Source organism: Zonotrichia albicollis, chromosome 14, assembly GCF_047830755.1.
Source record: "Zonotrichia albicollis isolate bZonAlb1 chromosome 14, bZonAlb1.hap1, whole genome shotgun sequence".
Classification (NCBI taxonomy): Eukaryota; Metazoa; Chordata; class Aves; order Passeriformes; family Passerellidae; genus Zonotrichia; species Zonotrichia albicollis.
Genome location: NC_133832.1, coordinates 12,051,250 through 12,068,799, shown reverse-complemented (window position 1 = coordinate 12,068,799; position 17,550 = coordinate 12,051,250). Strand labels below are relative to the sequence as shown.

Genomic DNA, 17,550 nt, shown 5'->3' with positions numbered 1-17,550 from the left:
ACTCAGTCACTCAGTTCCAGCATCAAGACAGAGTGCTTCAGGAGGAGAACTCGGTGTTTTTGTGTAGTCGTGCCGTTGCCTCATTCGCTCCCTTGGAAACACGTTTAATTGTAAAGAGAAATGTATGCATTCGCCCCTGTGGAAACACTAATTGTAAGGAGAAAGGGGTGTGTCCTGAGTGCAGCTGGGTCACTGTTGCGAGGGCGCTTTTTTCCAGCGACATAAATGTCAATAATGTAATAATCCCTGAATTCAGGTGCGAGCAGGGCCAGGGGCACCGTCCGGGCTCACCCGCGGCCAGCGCCGCTCCGCTCCGGCCGTCAAGTTCCGCTCCGGGTTTTCCCTCCGCCTCCGCAGCGCGCACGGGGCCGCGCGGAGCCCCGCGCCACAGCGCCCCCCGGCGGCGGAGGCGGGCGGCGCCGCCCCGCTGTGGCTGTGGCCGCTGGGGCCGCGCCGGGCCGGGCCGGGCCGGGCCGCTCTGTGCGCTCCGCTCCGCTCGGCTCCGCTCCGGCGGGGCCATGGCCACCCTGCGCCGGGACGGCCGCCTCACCGCCCTGCAGCGCCTGGGCTGCGCTGGGCTGGCGGGCGCGCTGAGCCTCAGCCTGACGGCGCCGCTGGAGCTGCTGACGGTGCTGGCGCAGGTGGGCACCTGGCACTGCCGGCGGGGGCTGCGCGACGCCGGACTCAGCCTGTGCCGCACCGAGGGCGTGCGGGCCCTCTGGAAGGGGAACCTGACGGCCTGCCTGCGCCTCTGCCCCTACAGCGCCCTGCAGCTCGCCGCCTCCCGTCGGTAAGCGACCGGCCCGCGCGGGGCTCGGGGATCCGGGGGATCCGGGACCTGCGCTCCCCGCCGGCCTTCGGAACAGCGGGAGAGGGAGGGATGGAGAGTGCCGGGTTTAGTCTATGTCTGTCTCTGCCGGGTGTGCCCCCCTTCTGCCCAAAGATCCGGACCCTCGCTTGGAATTTTATTTATCTAATTTGTTCAACGCCTAGCGATTGTTGTAGGGCCTGGTGATATGCCAGAAATTGCCTCTATAATCATAGGTATTCTTCACATGAGGAAGGGTTGATGGTCTCTTAAAATTCTTTTGCTCCGGTTCATTTAGAAATGAAGTTACAGTGCAGCCTGCAGGTGTGGCTGTCACATCTGTTCTTTGCAACCAATTTGTTTAATTAATTTATACACTCTCGAGTATTTATGTTGTCTGTATCAAAGAAAATAACAAAATCACAAGTCAGATATTTTTACCGTATCACGCAGGAGTTGTTAAGCAAATTTGATTGGTTTTGACGTTGATATGTGACATTGTTTGTTTTAAGACCTTGTTTTTGATAATACACAGATATTAAACTGAGTGCTGATAGGACTGCAGCAGATGAACATGGAGCAGTGCTGATGGAGCTCTGCCAGCCGTGCTGTTTCCTAGGATTCCCTTCCGCTGCCAGTATCTCTCAGCCTTGCAGGGAGTGCCTGACTGTTTGCACACACCAGAATGTTTTGCCACTCTGGGGGCTGGGCTTCTTTTTTTTTTTTTTTTTTTTTTTTTTTTTTATTGCAGTCAGCTGTTCATGGTAGCACATGACATTTGCACCCAGCTGGGTGCTGAGTTATTCTGTTCTGGGCAGCAGCACAGCCCAGCTGGTGCTGCCAACCTGCTGGGTTTGTCACTCATCTGTCCCAGCAAGTCATCTGCCCATGACTGCCTAAGCCCTTCAGGAGACCACAAATGAAGTGACCCTAAAACTGGGCAGCTTTTTTGTGACATAATAGACGCAGTGGTCAAACAAAGAGCAAGATAATGTGAGTGGGAAGGTACAAACAGTAATTTAAATGTAATTTAAAGGTCACAGAAAAGGCAGTGTGTTGCACCAACATACAGCAGTTGATTTTGAGCAAAATAACTTCATTGTTCAGCTTGAAACAGTGTATTCCTTTTGCAAGGCTAAAGTTTGTGTCTAGTTTGTACAGGGTGTTTTGAATTAAGGGTGGAAGTAGGCTATCAGGAAATTAAATACAAGGTGCCTCTGCTTAGTCCTTGATATGCCATTTGGGGGCTTGGGAAAGTCTTTTCTACTCGGATAATGTTGTACATAAAGGCAAGAAACACAGAAAGATAAATGTTAGAGGGCAGCTTAGGTAAACAGTCCCAGGAGGAGCAGGAGTGAGCACTGCCAGCTCCCTCAGCAATTACTCTGCACACGCTCTTGTCTTTCCATGGCCGTTGTAAATGTTATCAGGTAGTGCCTGGAGACACCCCACCACCTTCCCCATACATTTCCCCCACACAGGAAAATTAGGCTGTGTGGGTTTAGGAACTGCATAAGACACACAGGAAGAAAGGTTTATGCCCTTTTGCTTCTGCTTGGCTGGGCTTTCTGCCCTGGGCACTCCCAGGGCTCGAGACAAGTAGATGCAGGGATTTGTCATGCAGTAGAAAATGCACATTCAAATGAAAAAACATTGACTGAGCGAGCAGTGACTTGTAAATATTTGCACATTATTTTGTTCTACACCATGCAGGTTAAATGTAGATGTGCTGTTTAGATGTTTCAGTTAATGCTACCAAAATAGAATAATACATTTCTTTACCTCCAGCTAAAACTCTGAAGTGTTTTTACTTGCTTCTTGCTGCCTCCAGGACATTACTCCCTGATGTAGGAGTTTCCTGTCATAGAAAAGTCCTTCAATGCACCACAAATGTATGACTTGTGTGTAGCCTTTAAATTTCAAATTTTCAAATTAAGACTTAAACTGCTGAGCATAGTAGTGCCTGGACATAGGTCTTCTCTAAAGGTGTGTCCCTGGGAACCTCCCTGTCCCAAGATAAGTAACAGAAGAAGGTTCAGTTGCTCCCAGAAGGCCTGTGATGTCATTATCTATGTATTTCCTCTTACATGATAACCTTAACTGACAGGTTGGACCAATGTCTTTAACTGATGATCAGATAATTTCTTGCAGATGTGTTTTGAATCATGGCAATTTTCATCCTGTATGTGGAAATACAAAAGAAAGATTTTCAGCCTGTAGGTGGATGCTTGTGTGGTGTTACATGTAATAAGATCTTGGATGAATCACATGCCAAAATTTCAATTCCTGCTGCTGAAGTGGCTTGTGGACATAGGAACATTTGCATCAAGAATCATCTGCCTTAATTTTTCATGTGTTTAGTGTCATTGATAGTACTTCTTTTATGTGTTTGCTTTAGACTTGTTACCTTTTCCATGGATGAGCTGGGCCACATTTCCCACTGGAGAGCCATCATGGCAGGCAGCCTGGCTGGGATGGTGGCCACCACCGTGACGCACCCCAGCGACGTGGTGAAAACGCGGCTCATCGTGCAGAACCGCCTGGAGCCGTCCTACCAAGGCATTCTCCACGCCTTCTACCAGATCTATCACCAGGAGGGGCTCCGTGCGCTCTACCGGGGTGTCTCACCAGCAATATTAGGTAAAACAGCGCTGGGGTGAAATACCTCACTGCAGCTGTGCAGTGTGGTCACTTGCTCACTTGATTTCAAAAGCAAACAGGAATGTTCTCTTGTAGAAGATGTGGAGATTTGCAAGGCACTGCAACACTGATAACCTTTGCTGCAGCTTTATTACTTCAAATCAGGACCAAGTGTGTAGCATTTTATATATGGTTAAGTGCTCAGCAAAGTACTCTTTTCCTTCTTTTATAGATTATCTCATTGTGTTTGGATGCACAATTTTCACCATTAAACTCTTAAAACACTTTTATACACACACACAATGCTTCTAATTCCTGTTGAGTGTGAGTGTCTCCCGAGCTGTTCAGTGACACCAGTGTGAGCTGTAATGTATAGTAGGTGTGAATGATGAAGATTAATTATATTCTCTCTTTACTTGAAATTAATTTTTAATTATCTGTTTACTCTGCATAGCCTTTAAAAATGCCATTTAACTGAGTCCACGTTTTCGCAATACAACATTATATAAAATGTGTAATAACAATAATAATAAATGTATAATCCCACTATAAAACTGATGAGAGCATGAAGGAAGCAAAAGAGGTGAGAAGTATCCCTCATCAGCCTGACTGAAGACATAGCTCTGTTTGCCTGTGTAAATGCTAGGGGCGGGTTGGACTGGGAAAGAGCTTGTCACAAGAGAGGACCTGGAAAAACACCTGGAGAGGACCTGGAAAAACACCTAACCTGTCATGAGATGGTACAATATGGGTGTTTGGTGGTAAACCAGGGACTAAAGAGTAAAGTTCATCAAAATCTGGATTGGGTTTGTGGAATGTGAGCTGTAAACTGGCAGCAGCTCCTCCCATCTCTCTAGTTATGTGATGGGCAGCTCTCCTCTCTTAGTGCACAGTGTGTTGATATAATCCTGTCTGGTTTGCTTTCTAGGTGCTGTTCCATTTTCTGCAGGCTCATTCTTTGTTTACATCAATCTGGACACAATCTGGCAAGAACCCATAGTTCGTTTCACTCCTCTTCAGAACTTTGTAAATGGCTGTGTGGCAGCTGCTGTGGCACAGACGCTTTCTTTCCCCTTTGAAACTGTCAAGAGGAAGATGCAGGTACAGAACATTCATGTTACCAGTTCTTTGTTGTAGGTGCTTGGTGCAAGAGCTTGGGACAAGACTAGCCAGTGATCATGGGTGCCACTTTATTTCCCTTACCAGTAGGCTACAGAGACTTTGGTTTTGGTTTTGTTGGGTTTTTTGCTCATTAGTGGGTTTTTATTTGTTTGTTGTTTTGTTTTTAAGCTCTGGAAATCATTGCTACAAATGGGCTGTTATACCTTTAATGGGAGTTCAAGTATTATCATGGGATATGTGTATGCTCTCAGACTCCATCTCTGTAGCTTTATTTCTTTCCTTTTCCATAGCAGTTCCATCAAATTCTCAAAATTCAGAATTGGCAAACCTTCAGTGAAAGTTTGCCAGCTGGAGAAATTCAGTCCCCTTGGTGGTAGGCAGGATGAATGAGGTCCATGTGATTTTCAGAGCATGTGTGTGTGCCATTTATGCCTCACCACAAAACAAACTTGCTCAGTATAAAGTCTGAAGGATCATTATCCTTGTTCTTATTTCTGGCTTTTCTGGTTAACAAGTGACTTACCAGCTGCAGGTGCTGCTGTTTTCCTGGAGCATCAGCAAAACAACAGTTACTATATCTTCCTGATCTTTTCTTCTGAACTTTAACAATAATGATCTAAGAAAGACCCAAACCCCCAAAACAACCATTATCCCACAGCTTCCATCTCACTGGCATAATTCACTTTCTGATGTTGACTTTTCATTAGAACTTCACCAGTAGAGAGACAGTGAGTAGCTTTCATCATAGCTTTCATTCTCTGGCAGGGGCATAAAAGTTTGGGTTTTCAGCCTAATTCCTGGGAATGCAGATTTATGGGAAGCTTTTGTGATCTTATTAGAAAAACAGTCACTAACTGTGGCAGCCTTATGTAAGTCCTTGCCCCCTTCATCATGTGGTAGCCTGGCTGGCAAGTCACAAGGTAGCAAAAGGTCAGTGAAACTCTGCATTTCCCTCTCCTGCTGCCCGAGTTCCCCTTTTCAGGGTGCAGATGCTGTTACAGAAACCTTCACTGCCCTCTCTCCATCCTGTAGCACAGAGCCTCAGCAGGAGGAGTAGGGGACTTTTGTCAGACCAGCTCATGGCTGATGTGTCCAGAAGTCTAGTTCAAACTGAGTGCTTTCATTAGGTATCTTATAAAATATTTCAGAAAGATTCTGAGCATGAAAACTTGCTTGTTTTTTCCAGCTATCCAGTGGATCTAAGAAAAGCAAATACTCCTTACAAGCCTTCTTTTACTTTATATCCTTAGGCTCACAGCAATATTGTTGCCCTGAAGAATAAAAGAAAATAAAGGCAGTTACTGTGCTCTTTCCCTTTTAATATTTTCTGTCGATGCAACAGCTTTTGTAATCAGTTCCAAAGTAGGTTTTGGCTGTAGCTGGTGCAATGTGTTGGGTCGGGCTGTGTCGTGACTGGCATGTGAAGCAGTGGGACAGGCCCGCGTTTCATTTTCCTGCCACCAGGCCGTGCTCTTCCACCGAGGGGAGCTTAATCATCTGCTCGGCACTTCCAGCAGTACGGGAACTGGATTTATTGCCTAAATACGTAGGACTTGGAGAGGTTAAAAATACTTTGTGTGAAAACAAAACGCTCATCAACAGAGAGGGTTCTTCCTCATAAGTACATTGCAGCTCTGAATAGTGATTCTCTGAGCTTGGAGAAACACCTCCTGTGATTTATTCTGAAGGCATGGGAGAAGGCAAAGATATTTCAAAAGAGCAAGCTCCCTAGGTGTGAAATCCTGTAATTTATTGGGAACTGGAAATTACTTAATTCATGTAGAGTTCTCCAGAAAAGAAACCTGTTGTTGGAAATTGCAACCCACGTTGTTACCAAGAGTGCTCTGGAACTCCTGCAAGGTTATCCAAGAAGTTTGGGTTTTCCAATTAGCACCAGGGTATGGCCCAGCTTTGCAGAGATCAGCTCTGCTTTGTGTTTGTTGGTCTGTGCAGTTTGCAGGGTGCTGGTCAGAAGAGAGAAATGCCTAGTGCAGCACCAGGAAAAGTATCATGAAAAGGGATGGACCTTTTATTATCTCCTAAAAAGGAGAGAATAAAGAAAAGGAAAAACATCAAGGCATTTCAGAGTTCTGTAGAAGATACTTCTGATCAGTTTTTCTCAGACATCTTATTCTGAGCAGCCTCCATTTAGTGATTCAGCTTTCTGGCTGATAGGAAGAGGGGGCTGCCAGAGCCTTCAGCTACCTCTGAGCCTTGTGTTTGCTCTGCAGTGCACATGGAGAAGTGCTGGGCTTTTTGAAGCAGTGAATGCTGGGTTTATGGTGTATGAAGAGGAACCCAGCACACTGTGGAAGTCAGTATCAGATTCCTTTTCCCTCCCTTTTGTTCCACCATTCTGACAAATGGAGGGACTCTGTTGCCAAAGAAGATTTTTCCAGTGAAGCTGCTGGTGATGGGGAGCCAGGGAGTTGTAAGACAATCTCAGGAGCTTCAAAAACTGAGAAACTACGACAGAAGGTTGTCTCCATTGATTTTGGGGTAGAGTACAAGCAGGAGACCAGGACAAACCACTCAGATCTTTACCTGATGTGCTAGGCAATCTTAGAAGAGTTAGCTCCATTCACCTCCTGATCTGGACAATGTTTGAATTGTTTGCATAGACCAGGAAATGAATTCTGCTATGGGAGAATTCATAAAGATAAGGTGCTATTTTTGATCTCCATTGTAATAGTTTTGATTCCTCCTTTCTTTCTTTACCTATCTGAATCCTACACTTCTGACGTTGGCTGCTTCTGTCACTGGCAGCTGTGGGAGTAGGAGCTGACTGCCAGCTCCTGCTTCCTCAGCTCTTCTGAGGAAGAATTGTGTTTTGGTGATGCTTTATGATGTCAGATTTGTTCTGTAACCATGGCTTCTTCCACCTTTTCTGTTATCAGGTTTATTTTTTAAGAAAAGATGCTGTGTTTGCTATACATACTTGAATGTTTTTCTTAAAAGAAATGTTAATTAATATGAGTGAGTCTTATGAATATTTGAGTCCTCTATATTGTGCTTATCCTAATTTTATTCCTTTGTCTTCCCTTTTTCACTTTGCTCCTGATTGGCATGTTAGAGAATTCAGAGGTACTGTATGCATGTTTCAGCATGGAAATATGGCTTTTATTGTGCATCTGTAGGAGGGGATTAATGAAAGAGAGGGTTGTGTTCTATAGTAAGTGTTTTCCTGACTTACTTTTATGATGTTTCAATTTCTGAACAAAATCTAACTGATCTTTATATCATTCTGACTGTTATTCTTGGCCTTCTTTCCTTACCTCACAATACAGTATTCTTTGTTAAATCCAGTTTCTAAGCTATATTGAAGTACTGCCCTTTTTGCCTTGCAGACTTGCATACAAGAACACTTTTTTCTTTTTCAGTTTTTTAGGGGTTTTTTTTTCTGCCTTTAGCAGGGAAATTTTATTTTGAATGAGTCTGGGTCTAAGAAAGCACTGGTAATGTTTCTACAAAATCCCTTCTTTCCTTTTTTACTATATCTGAATACTTTGAGCTCCCTGCAATTTTTATTGCTTCATTGATGTTATTACAAATATATTTTATACCACTTTCTGAAGTTTTTGCAGAATGCTGCTCTGCTGCTCAGGGAAGTATTTGGTCTGGCAAATGGTTGAGACAATGCCTGAAAAAGGTTATGGAGCATAATGTAGTCTTTGCCTTCTGTTGCAGCCTAGATCAGCTTTTATGAATCTGAATCTCAGAAGTATTTTTCTTGGGTCCCCAGACTTCCACAGGAGAAAACCATGAGGACTGACTGTCTATGAAGTTGGAACACTGAACAGTGTTAGTAGCAAAACTGGATAAGAGGAAGAAATTGTAGATCAAGAATTGGAAGCAGGACTGGGCTGCTTTAACTGTGAGATCTGCCTTGACTAAACCTGTTCATGCAAGAAGCTGTGGTCTGATAATTGTGTAATACCTTGAGGTAGATTAGCTTTGCACTGCAGCACAGTGGCCTGCTGAAGAAAAGCAGGAGAACACATTGCATCTGTTTGAAGTGCAGGAAGTCTGAGGGATGGCAGAATGCAATTCTCTCCAAATGGTCTCCCCAGACACTAAAGTGGCCACTATGCCCCCAAACAGGTTTGATAGTGCCAGCTGATCATGTCTGCCAGCCCCTTACAGTGCCTCAGCTTTGTCTTCAGTGTGGTGTGAGTGAGAGCTCTTTAATCTGCTTGGAGCAGATCAGATGGGTTAACTCAGCCCACCTTTTGAAACTCCATAAGCTCACCCAGCAGACAGGACCTGACACAGGCTGGGTTTGCTGCTGCTCACACACAGCTATTACAGACAGAACCTTAATGCAATAATGTCTCTGGAGGTACAGCTGTTAGGAACAACTGAGGGAGCTGGGATTGTTCAGCCTGGGAAAAAGAGACTCTGAGGTGACCTTGTCAGTCTCTACAACTCCCTGAAAGTGGTTGTAGTCAGATGGGGGTTGGTCTCTTCTCACAGGCAACAACTGACAATGACAGGACACAGTCTTAAGACTGAGTTAAACTTTCCCCTCTGCATGGGAAATTTAGGCTAGATGTCAGAAAAAAATTCTTCACTGAAAGGGTGATTGGGCAATGGAATCATCTGCCCAGAGAGGTGGTGGAGTCACTGTCCCTGGATATGTTTAAAAAAAGACTGGACTTGGCACTTTTTGCCATGGGATGATGAGGAGGTGTTTGATCATAGGTTGAACTTGATGATCTCAAAAGGTCTTTTCCAAACTAGTTCATTCTGTGATTCTTTTATAGGTGATTTATTTTGATTTTGTGTAAATCCTTACCCCATCCACATAAGGCAAATGAAAGTATGACCTATGAAAAGCCCCAGTCCTGTTAAAAATTAGTTTTCTCCTCAGTTCCTAGATAGGCAGCAGGAGATGCAGGAGCTAGCATTGCCATTGTGAAGTGTGGGACCAAGCCAGTCTGCCTAGGGGTTTGCACCATTAAATAAATCAGTGTTAATGTGCATGAAAATGATGCACCCATTTGTAGGGCTTGAGCTGAACCATCATGAGGCATTTGGAAGCTGCTCATGCAAGGGGTTTGCACTGCCTTGAGCAACAAGACTTCTATATTCTAAGTCTCTATAAAGACTTCTTCACACAGCAGGTGTTAAAGCAGAGGAAGTTTAGGCTCAGCAGCAAAGGAGGGATTCTGCAACAAACTGTGGAGCCTCAGGGTACAGCAGGCCTGGTGATTATAGTTAAAGCAAAGAGTCAAGCTTTTGACCAAGCATGGAGCTGTTTTGCTGACTGGGTGCCATTCTTCCCAGAAAGGCATGCTTTGTTCCCAGCTCAGGTTACAGAGGAAGGGACAAGGTGTTCCTGGAGTGCGGGACACTGGAGGTCAGCTGTGCTCTGCTGCTCTGATTTCCTGATAGCTTGCCATGGTTTACCTTCCTCTGTGCCTGAATACCTTTGGGTGGACTTTAAGCAGGGGTAAGTCAGCATTACTAAAGCACTGACAGGGAATGACTGCTGAGTAAGGCTGACCTTTAGGAGGAAGAATTGATTAAGCCCAAGAGGATGCCTTTTCCCCTGAAATATTAACACATATTTACACTTTCTTTTTTTTTCATTGTAGTGGAATGAAATCCACTTCATTTCAAGCATCCAGTCTTCACTTGAGTGACATTTCTGTGGACTGGAGTGGTATTAACTTGAATCCTTGACCTTCAGTTTCCTTTGAACTACAGCTGCACTTGCCTGTTGCATGTGCCCTTATTAACCCAGACTGCAAAGATTTCTTTTTTTAGCTTCCAGATTAAGAGTGTGAACTCTTGAGCTGTGTGTAAATTATCTTTCTGTACTTTTTTTTAAGCAATCAGAAATGTAGGACATCTGAATCTGCTGAAAATATGTAAATACCAAGCAGTTTTACTCTATCCGCCATCAGGGTAGCACACCACTGATGACAGCTATTCACTGTTAGTTATCTTCCATACTCTGTGCCAAAAGTAATGCCTACTCAAAAATAAATAGCAAATATATGTAAAGGTGTATATATATATATGTATAGTAATATATGTGTATATGTAAAGTAATATATGTAAAGGTAAATATATTCCAACAAACTTTATTAACAGAGAAAAGGGGGGGAAGTACATTAATCAAATATGTGAATTCATAGACTCTGATACATGTGAATACAAATAATTGCAAACCAAAATGTCCCAAAAAGCAAGTGAAAAGTTTTTATCTGCACAGGAGAGGTCATTGAAAAGATCTGTGAGATCAGTTCCCAAAATGGGATTATGTTATTCTGGCAGTCACCTCATAATGCAGACAATGGGAGAGATGGTGTCTGAAGAGTCTTCAGGTAACAATTACCTCTGACAATTCACCTGCACTCATGACACTGCCCCCTTATTTAAATACTTTGTTCCTTTTAAAAGAATATTGCATGCAGGTAGTTGGCATTTTTTGTACATGTCTCTCTTGGGTTTAGAGTGTAGCAGTAGAACAGTGCTACCTCTGTGGACGTGTTGCAGTGACAGAATGAACTTGGTGGGCTCTGGATGTAAAAATATTGTGTTTGTGAGAGAGATCAGGTGGAGGCAATTCTGCATTTAATGTGATTTAATAATTTAGAGAGCCCACTGTCCATCAGAGGTAAAAAGAGAAGCAACTTAGCCCTGCTACTACTGTGAGTAACACCTTGGCTCCCTGTTACCAGCACAGGGAGCTGTGTCCCAGCCCTCTGCACTTTGAGACAGCTGCAGCTGGGAGGAAGGAAGTCTTCAAAATAGAATGGGCTGCTGTATGGAAACCTTAGTGTCAAGGGGTATCAAAAGCAAGGAATTCCAGCTGCTTTGAGGTGCATTAAATTCTCTGTCACAAACCTGACCTTTTGGGGATGAGATTAGCTGTTTGATTTGTGTGTCATGCTAGGTTTCTGCAAAAGAGATAGAAAAACCAGTTTGGTCTGTTTTGTTCCTTCCATTTTCTGGCTCTGGTGCCATAGGGTGGCTGTGAGGGTTGCAGTGTGGCAGACATGCTTAGATGAAGAGCCACCAAAACCCTCAGCTACTCTTTTTCATGAACAACAGTGCCAAATGAAACACATTTGCAGCATTATTCTTTTATTAATGCATTTAACTTCATTTAGCTATGTTCCAAAATACTGAAATTTTAACTACAACACTGATACAGTTTTTAGTTTTCCTCTTGCAGTAGGTGATTCTGAGATTCTGTGAACAGTTGTTATTCAATAACTGTGTGTAGGGTCCTACAAGTATCCAGCTCCTGTAAAGGCTGGCAGCACATACTTTACTCCACAGACTGAAATCTTAGAAACAGCTCTTTCTATGGGGAATGGTACTATAAATAATTTCAGTAAATCTCTTAAAAGGTCAGTGTCTATGGGAAATCTAGAGGCTTGACTTACCTGTTCCTTTTAAACTGCCTTCTGGAGGTGTTTACTGTTACTGAAACCTGCACTGTGCTTGTCACTTCTTTTGGTGTTGCAGGCAGGAGTCCTGTAATCAAACCTTTGATTTGTGCCTTTGCAGGGTGTACAGTCATGAAGGGAATTAAGTCAAACTCATACAGTTAAATTCTGACAGGCCATGCCCTGCCTACCACAAAGGGACTGAAAAAGGAAGAGAATCCCATGTTAATGGCATTCTTCTAGAAGATGTTCTAGAAACATTTCAGAAACCTGTCTTTCTTTACTGCTTGGCTGCTCATAACTGCTCATAACTGTACAAAAAAACCCCAAATTTGTGGAACCTGACTGACATTCAAGAAAGTAGAACAAGGTTTTGAATCCAGTTCTCCTATGACTGCTGTTGCATTTTTAGGGATACTTTAATAATTTCAGTTTTCTTCTAAGCATTGTTGGTGCTAATATCACCATTCTTATGGAACTAGTTCCTGGAGTCTCAGTTTGAGCACTCAGCATCTTCTGCAGTACAGATATTAAAGTATTTGTGCAGAAGGTTTTTACCTGTTACCTGCCATAAGAAGTATTTCACATGCATTTCAATCAGGCAGAAAAAAAAAAAGAGAAAAAAATTATGATCTGTGGGGGTTTTTTACAAATAAGACATGCCCTTTGTGGGGGGATTATCAGGGGGATTTTCAGCCTTTAAATTTTAACAGTGGATTTGACCATAACTATTTGATTAACAATTTCTCTTGTATATGTAGAGTGTGAATTTTGATCTGTTTGCCTTTCCAGCATCTCACTTGCCAAGTACTTGAAATGCTGTAGCTAAGGCACCTAGAAAATCTCACCACCACTTGTCAGTTGATGAGGCTTGTCATAGTCTTAGCAGCTCTTAGGAGCTACAGGCTAGTCTAGAGAAGGAGTGAAAAATCACTACATTATGTGATGTTTCAGATCATTGTGGGGGTTATGATACCCATATTCATCCATCAATTAACTGTACAAGCCCCATTTTTATCAAACTTCTACCTTAGGATGATCAGTTTGCAAGGCATCAATCTGTGTCCTGGGGCTCCTGACACTTGAGTGGCACTTGCCATGTGTTTGATTGAAACCCTGATTTGTCAATGCAAAATAAATCCATGGCTGCATGTGCACAGATGGATGAGGATGGGATTATTCAAGGTCAGGTTATCCTGTCTGTGCTAACGCAGTAGGAGATTAATGAAGAAAGGATTTAGCTGTTAAAAATGACCAACTATACTTGTTCCATGTGAACAGACACTGTACTGCAGTTGGAAGTTCAGCTGCCAGCCCATGGGATTCTCCCCAGGTAACTTTAGCTAGTCCTTATCAGCTGAACACATGGATGTGGGAGCAGGGGCACCAACTGCTCACCTGCAGCCCCTGGAGGGCCCAAACAGCTGGGATGAAATCTCCAGAAATTCCATCTCTGCTGGGCTGCTGCTCCTCAGCCTGTAGCTCCTGCTTGTCACAGTGCAGAACAGCCTCAGCAGCCAGAGACAGCTCAGCCGGCTGGATCAGAGTTACAGGAAGGCAGTGTGGCTCCGACCTTCCCTCTCATGGTGTTCCACTGCCAGGAGTGGGAAATGTCTCTACCTGGACCTGAGCAGCTGGCATAGGGCCGATGGGATATGTGGCTCTGGTTCAGATGCTTTGTCCTCAAAAGGGTGAGATTTATTTCCAGTAGTGACATGGTACAAAAGGAGGCACTGTGTGAAATTGCTATTCACTTCCATACCTGTCATAGAGTGAGTTCTTTCCCTTTTTAATTTATTTTTTAATGCAAATTAGATACTTTTGGGAGAAATCCAGATCTGTCTTTTGAAACCTGGCATTGACTCTTCCTTATATAGCAGGATGGAGAAAATAATGAATTCCTTTGGTTTTCTCTGCTTGTTCTAAACCCCTCTGGTGTCTCTTGACAGGCCCAGAGCCCTTGGCTTCCCCACTATGGAGGAGTTGATGTCCATTTCACTGGCATGGCTGACTGCTTCCGGCAGACCGTGAAGCACAAAGGTGTGCTTGGACTTTGGAGAGGACTCACACCCAGTCTGCTCAAGGTGAGGTTTTGCTTTCATCCCAGTCAAATACTGTCCTGAAGGAATCAAGACAATTTTGGGCAGAAAGACAATTTTGGGATAGAAAGTTTATGACATACCTTTGTACTTAGTAGCTTATAGATGACAGAATCAGTGACAAGACAGGTTATAAACCAGCTTTGGAACTTGGTTTGGTTGTATTTGCCTAAATCCAAGCTTGGCTTCTAGATGTCACCACTTGAAAGTTCATTTCAATATCTCTGAAGAAGGGGGTGCTCCTAGCACAAATGGTGTGCAGTGGATGGGGGATTGCAAGCAATCCACTTAGGGCAGCTAAACAAGTTCTCCCTCTGACCTGAACTCCAGTCATTGACATGTTGTAGTGAGCTGTAAAAAAAGTGTGCTTGTGTAAGCCACTTGGCCAGAAGTCCAAAGCAGTGTTTAATGCATGTGTATCAGTTACTGCAGCCTTTGCTGAGTTGAAAGCATGAAATAAAGCATAGTAGCTTAAAGAGAAGGTAATTAAATTTACATAAATACGTTTTACAGTGCTGTGATGAGGATTACCTACATAGAGTACTACAGGTCAGCTAATGAGTGCTAATTGAGTGACAGTAGGATTGATTGTGATGGCCTGCCTGTGACTGCCTTACCTTGGCTGATACAAAGCCAGTGGCCCTGGAGCTGCTGGTTCTGCATGGGGCAAAAGAAGACAATTGTGGAATCACTCCAGTGTACGTGGAATAAATTCTACATTTCCTGCCAGGATTTGCTGAGATTGCTTAGGATGTACTTGGGTATATGACAAGTTCTGGTAGTCTCTTGAGTAGCATACACCTTCTTCCTCACAATATTGCTATAATTAGTTATGTAACAATAATAAACTCCTGCTTTTAGCACATTGCAGTTGGCAGCATAGCTTCAGATGGGACTGATTTTATATAAATGAGGACAAGATCTATTATTAGATCAGATCTGAAGTACTAGAAGTTCCCTTTTTTTAAAACATCTAAGCTATGGATGCTGTTAGTGAGTCTAATTTTTTTTTCTTATATTGCTTTTTTATCAGATTGTGCCATACTTCGGTGTTATGTTTAGCACCTTTGAATTCTGCAAGCGGGTTTGTCTCTACAGAAATGGTTATATTCAATCTCCTTTAAATTACAAACTAATGCCTGGTGTTGACCAGAGCTTACACCCACAAGAACTGAGAGAATTAAAGCTCCTCCGAAGGGAAAATTTTGAGCCGAGGAAATCAGCACTTGAAAACTGACATCAGAATGTCACTGCAGATACAGAAACACCTTTGCAAGAAAGACATGCTGAGCTACAGGTACTGACATTTCAGTGGACTTCAGTGAGACACCTATGGACAGGAAAAAATAAATCTGTATTGTATTTGCTGAATGGATTTAAAGAATATGTCAGGCAAGCACATACTGAAGAGGAAAGATGCAACTAGTTTGAAAACTCTGTACTACTGAACTTGAAATGGCATTGTTTTAGGTGCTTTTTAAAACTGAATAGCCATTTGAGATTAAACCAGGTGCAGAAAGGCAAGAGAATAGAGATGGGAGTATAAATTGTCTCCAAAAGCATTGAGAAAATGGATTTTCTTAAAACAATCTGAGATACCAAGTCAGCCAAAAATAACAAAACAGAATAAAATACATGCAACATGCAAGAATTTCTACTGAAATCTCCATGTTTCTTAGTGATACTGTGTGGACATGGCATTCTAGAGAGTCAGAATTAGTTCAGTCACACTCCCAAATCCACTCCTTAGTTTTTGAGATGTACTTGAGAATAATATTTTTGTCTGAATCTCCAGCATAAAGATGAATGCATGCTGCTGCAGCTGTGCTTTTGCTAAGACAGAACTGTAATGTGCAAAATGGATTGTAATACACTGGAATGACAATCTTGCAAACTCAAGTGCATACTCAAAAATATTTCTCCCTTTCTCATGCATTGTTACTACATGTATGTGAATTACTTCACACTTTGAAAAATAATTTCCTGAAGTCCTCTAACTGAAATATTTTCTGGAAAATGCAGTTCTTAATGTGTTAGATATTTCAGAGCCACAAACTCTGTCATGTTGTTTATCTACTTTTAAAGCTCTATTTTTTTATTAAACCACTTTTGGGTTCCAGTGCACGGATGTAAGCCTACTATGCTGCCCTAAACTTGCACAGAGAATAGCACCATGCACCCCAGCTGTGACTGATCCCCTGAACCCTGTGCTCCAGGGGCTCACAGAGGTCCTGTGGTAGGAACCTCTGCAAGAGCACCAGGGTACTGCCAGTGCCACTGCCACAGATGGGCCTCTTGGGAGCTTTTGGACCACAAAAGATTATCTTTGATGTTAGTGTTATACCTGAGGAGCCATGGTGTTGCTCCAATTCCTGTGTAGAAGTTCAGCTATGGAGCAGCCCCATCCCAGTGCCTTCTGAGAGAAACCCCAAACCCCATGTCCATGTGGGAAGCTGGCTGTGCCCCTGGCAGCACAGGAGTCACAGCAGCTCCAAAGGTGTGTGCACACTGGCTGCAGCCTGGGCTCAGCACAGCCTTTGCTGCTTTACACAGCTCCTCAGCTGTGTTTTTGCACTGTTTGTAATCCCTGATGGGTGAAAATAAATAAATCTCAGAAAGTGCTTGGTTAGAACATGTCACAGCAGGATGAGACATTGGCAAATCCTTGCAGGAACAGTCTATAACTGTGGAGAGAAACTTGCAGAAAGATTTGGGATAACTTAAGGCCTGACTTGCACCTAGAACTGATTGTTGATGTATCTTACAGCTGAAGTCTTGCAGTGTCTTTGTTAATGGGCTTTGTCTGTTCTGCTGCAGTGGTGCTTCATACTGATTTTTTTCTCAGCAAAGAAATGCAGGCATAGAAAGCAAAACATTAAGATGGTAGAGAGCAGATCTGGTGGCTCATGCATCACACTGAGGCTGTAAGTGCTTTTGGTTCTAATCAACCTGCCTAGTGATCATGTTTCTTTCCCTGTGCCTCAGTTTTCCCATGGGCACAGTACAGGTGATAATACTGAGACTTGTTGGACTTGTATGGATGTGGAGATGGAATTGTAAGCATGTTGGGGAGGAAAGGATTTCTTGCCTTGTCCAAGCATACCTGTATGTTTTTTACTAACACTGTATTTCTAAATAGATTTTAAATATTGAATGGGTACATATGAATGTCTGATCAACTCTTCAAACCTTGTAAGAGTCAAGTGAGTCAAAAAGTTATCTCTAACTTGTTTCTGATGTGCTGCTACCACCTTTGTATTGTAGTGCACTCCTACGAGCTATCAGGCACTAACTAACCTTTTATCAACCAAGCCTGTCCTTTGTAATCACAAATACACGTGACAAATCCCCAAAAGGCAGCACTAAAATATTTAACATGTCACTGTCACCTTCATCAGTGGATCACTAGCATGTGCAATGGTGTATGACCATGAAGAACCAGTCAATAGCAGGGCTAAACTCCTGGACAGGTGAAGTT

At 43.2% G+C, this 17,550-nt stretch overlaps 1 protein-coding gene across 1 annotated transcript; it reads left to right on the top strand.

The window, feature by feature from the left end:
- The first annotated feature begins 394 nt into the window (after positions 1-394).
- On the top strand, positions 395-17,244 carry SLC25A43 (solute carrier family 25 member 43). Its single transcript, XM_074551516.1, has 5 exons — positions 395-790; positions 3,207-3,448; positions 4,377-4,549; positions 13,923-14,057; positions 15,106-17,244. The coding sequence occupies exons 1-5, from the start codon at positions 519-521 to the stop codon at positions 15,307-15,309; spliced, it is 1,026 nt and encodes a 341-aa protein (XP_074407617.1). The 5' UTR covers positions 395-518; the 3' UTR covers positions 15,310-17,244.
- The last annotated feature ends 306 nt before the right edge of the window (positions 17,245-17,550 follow it).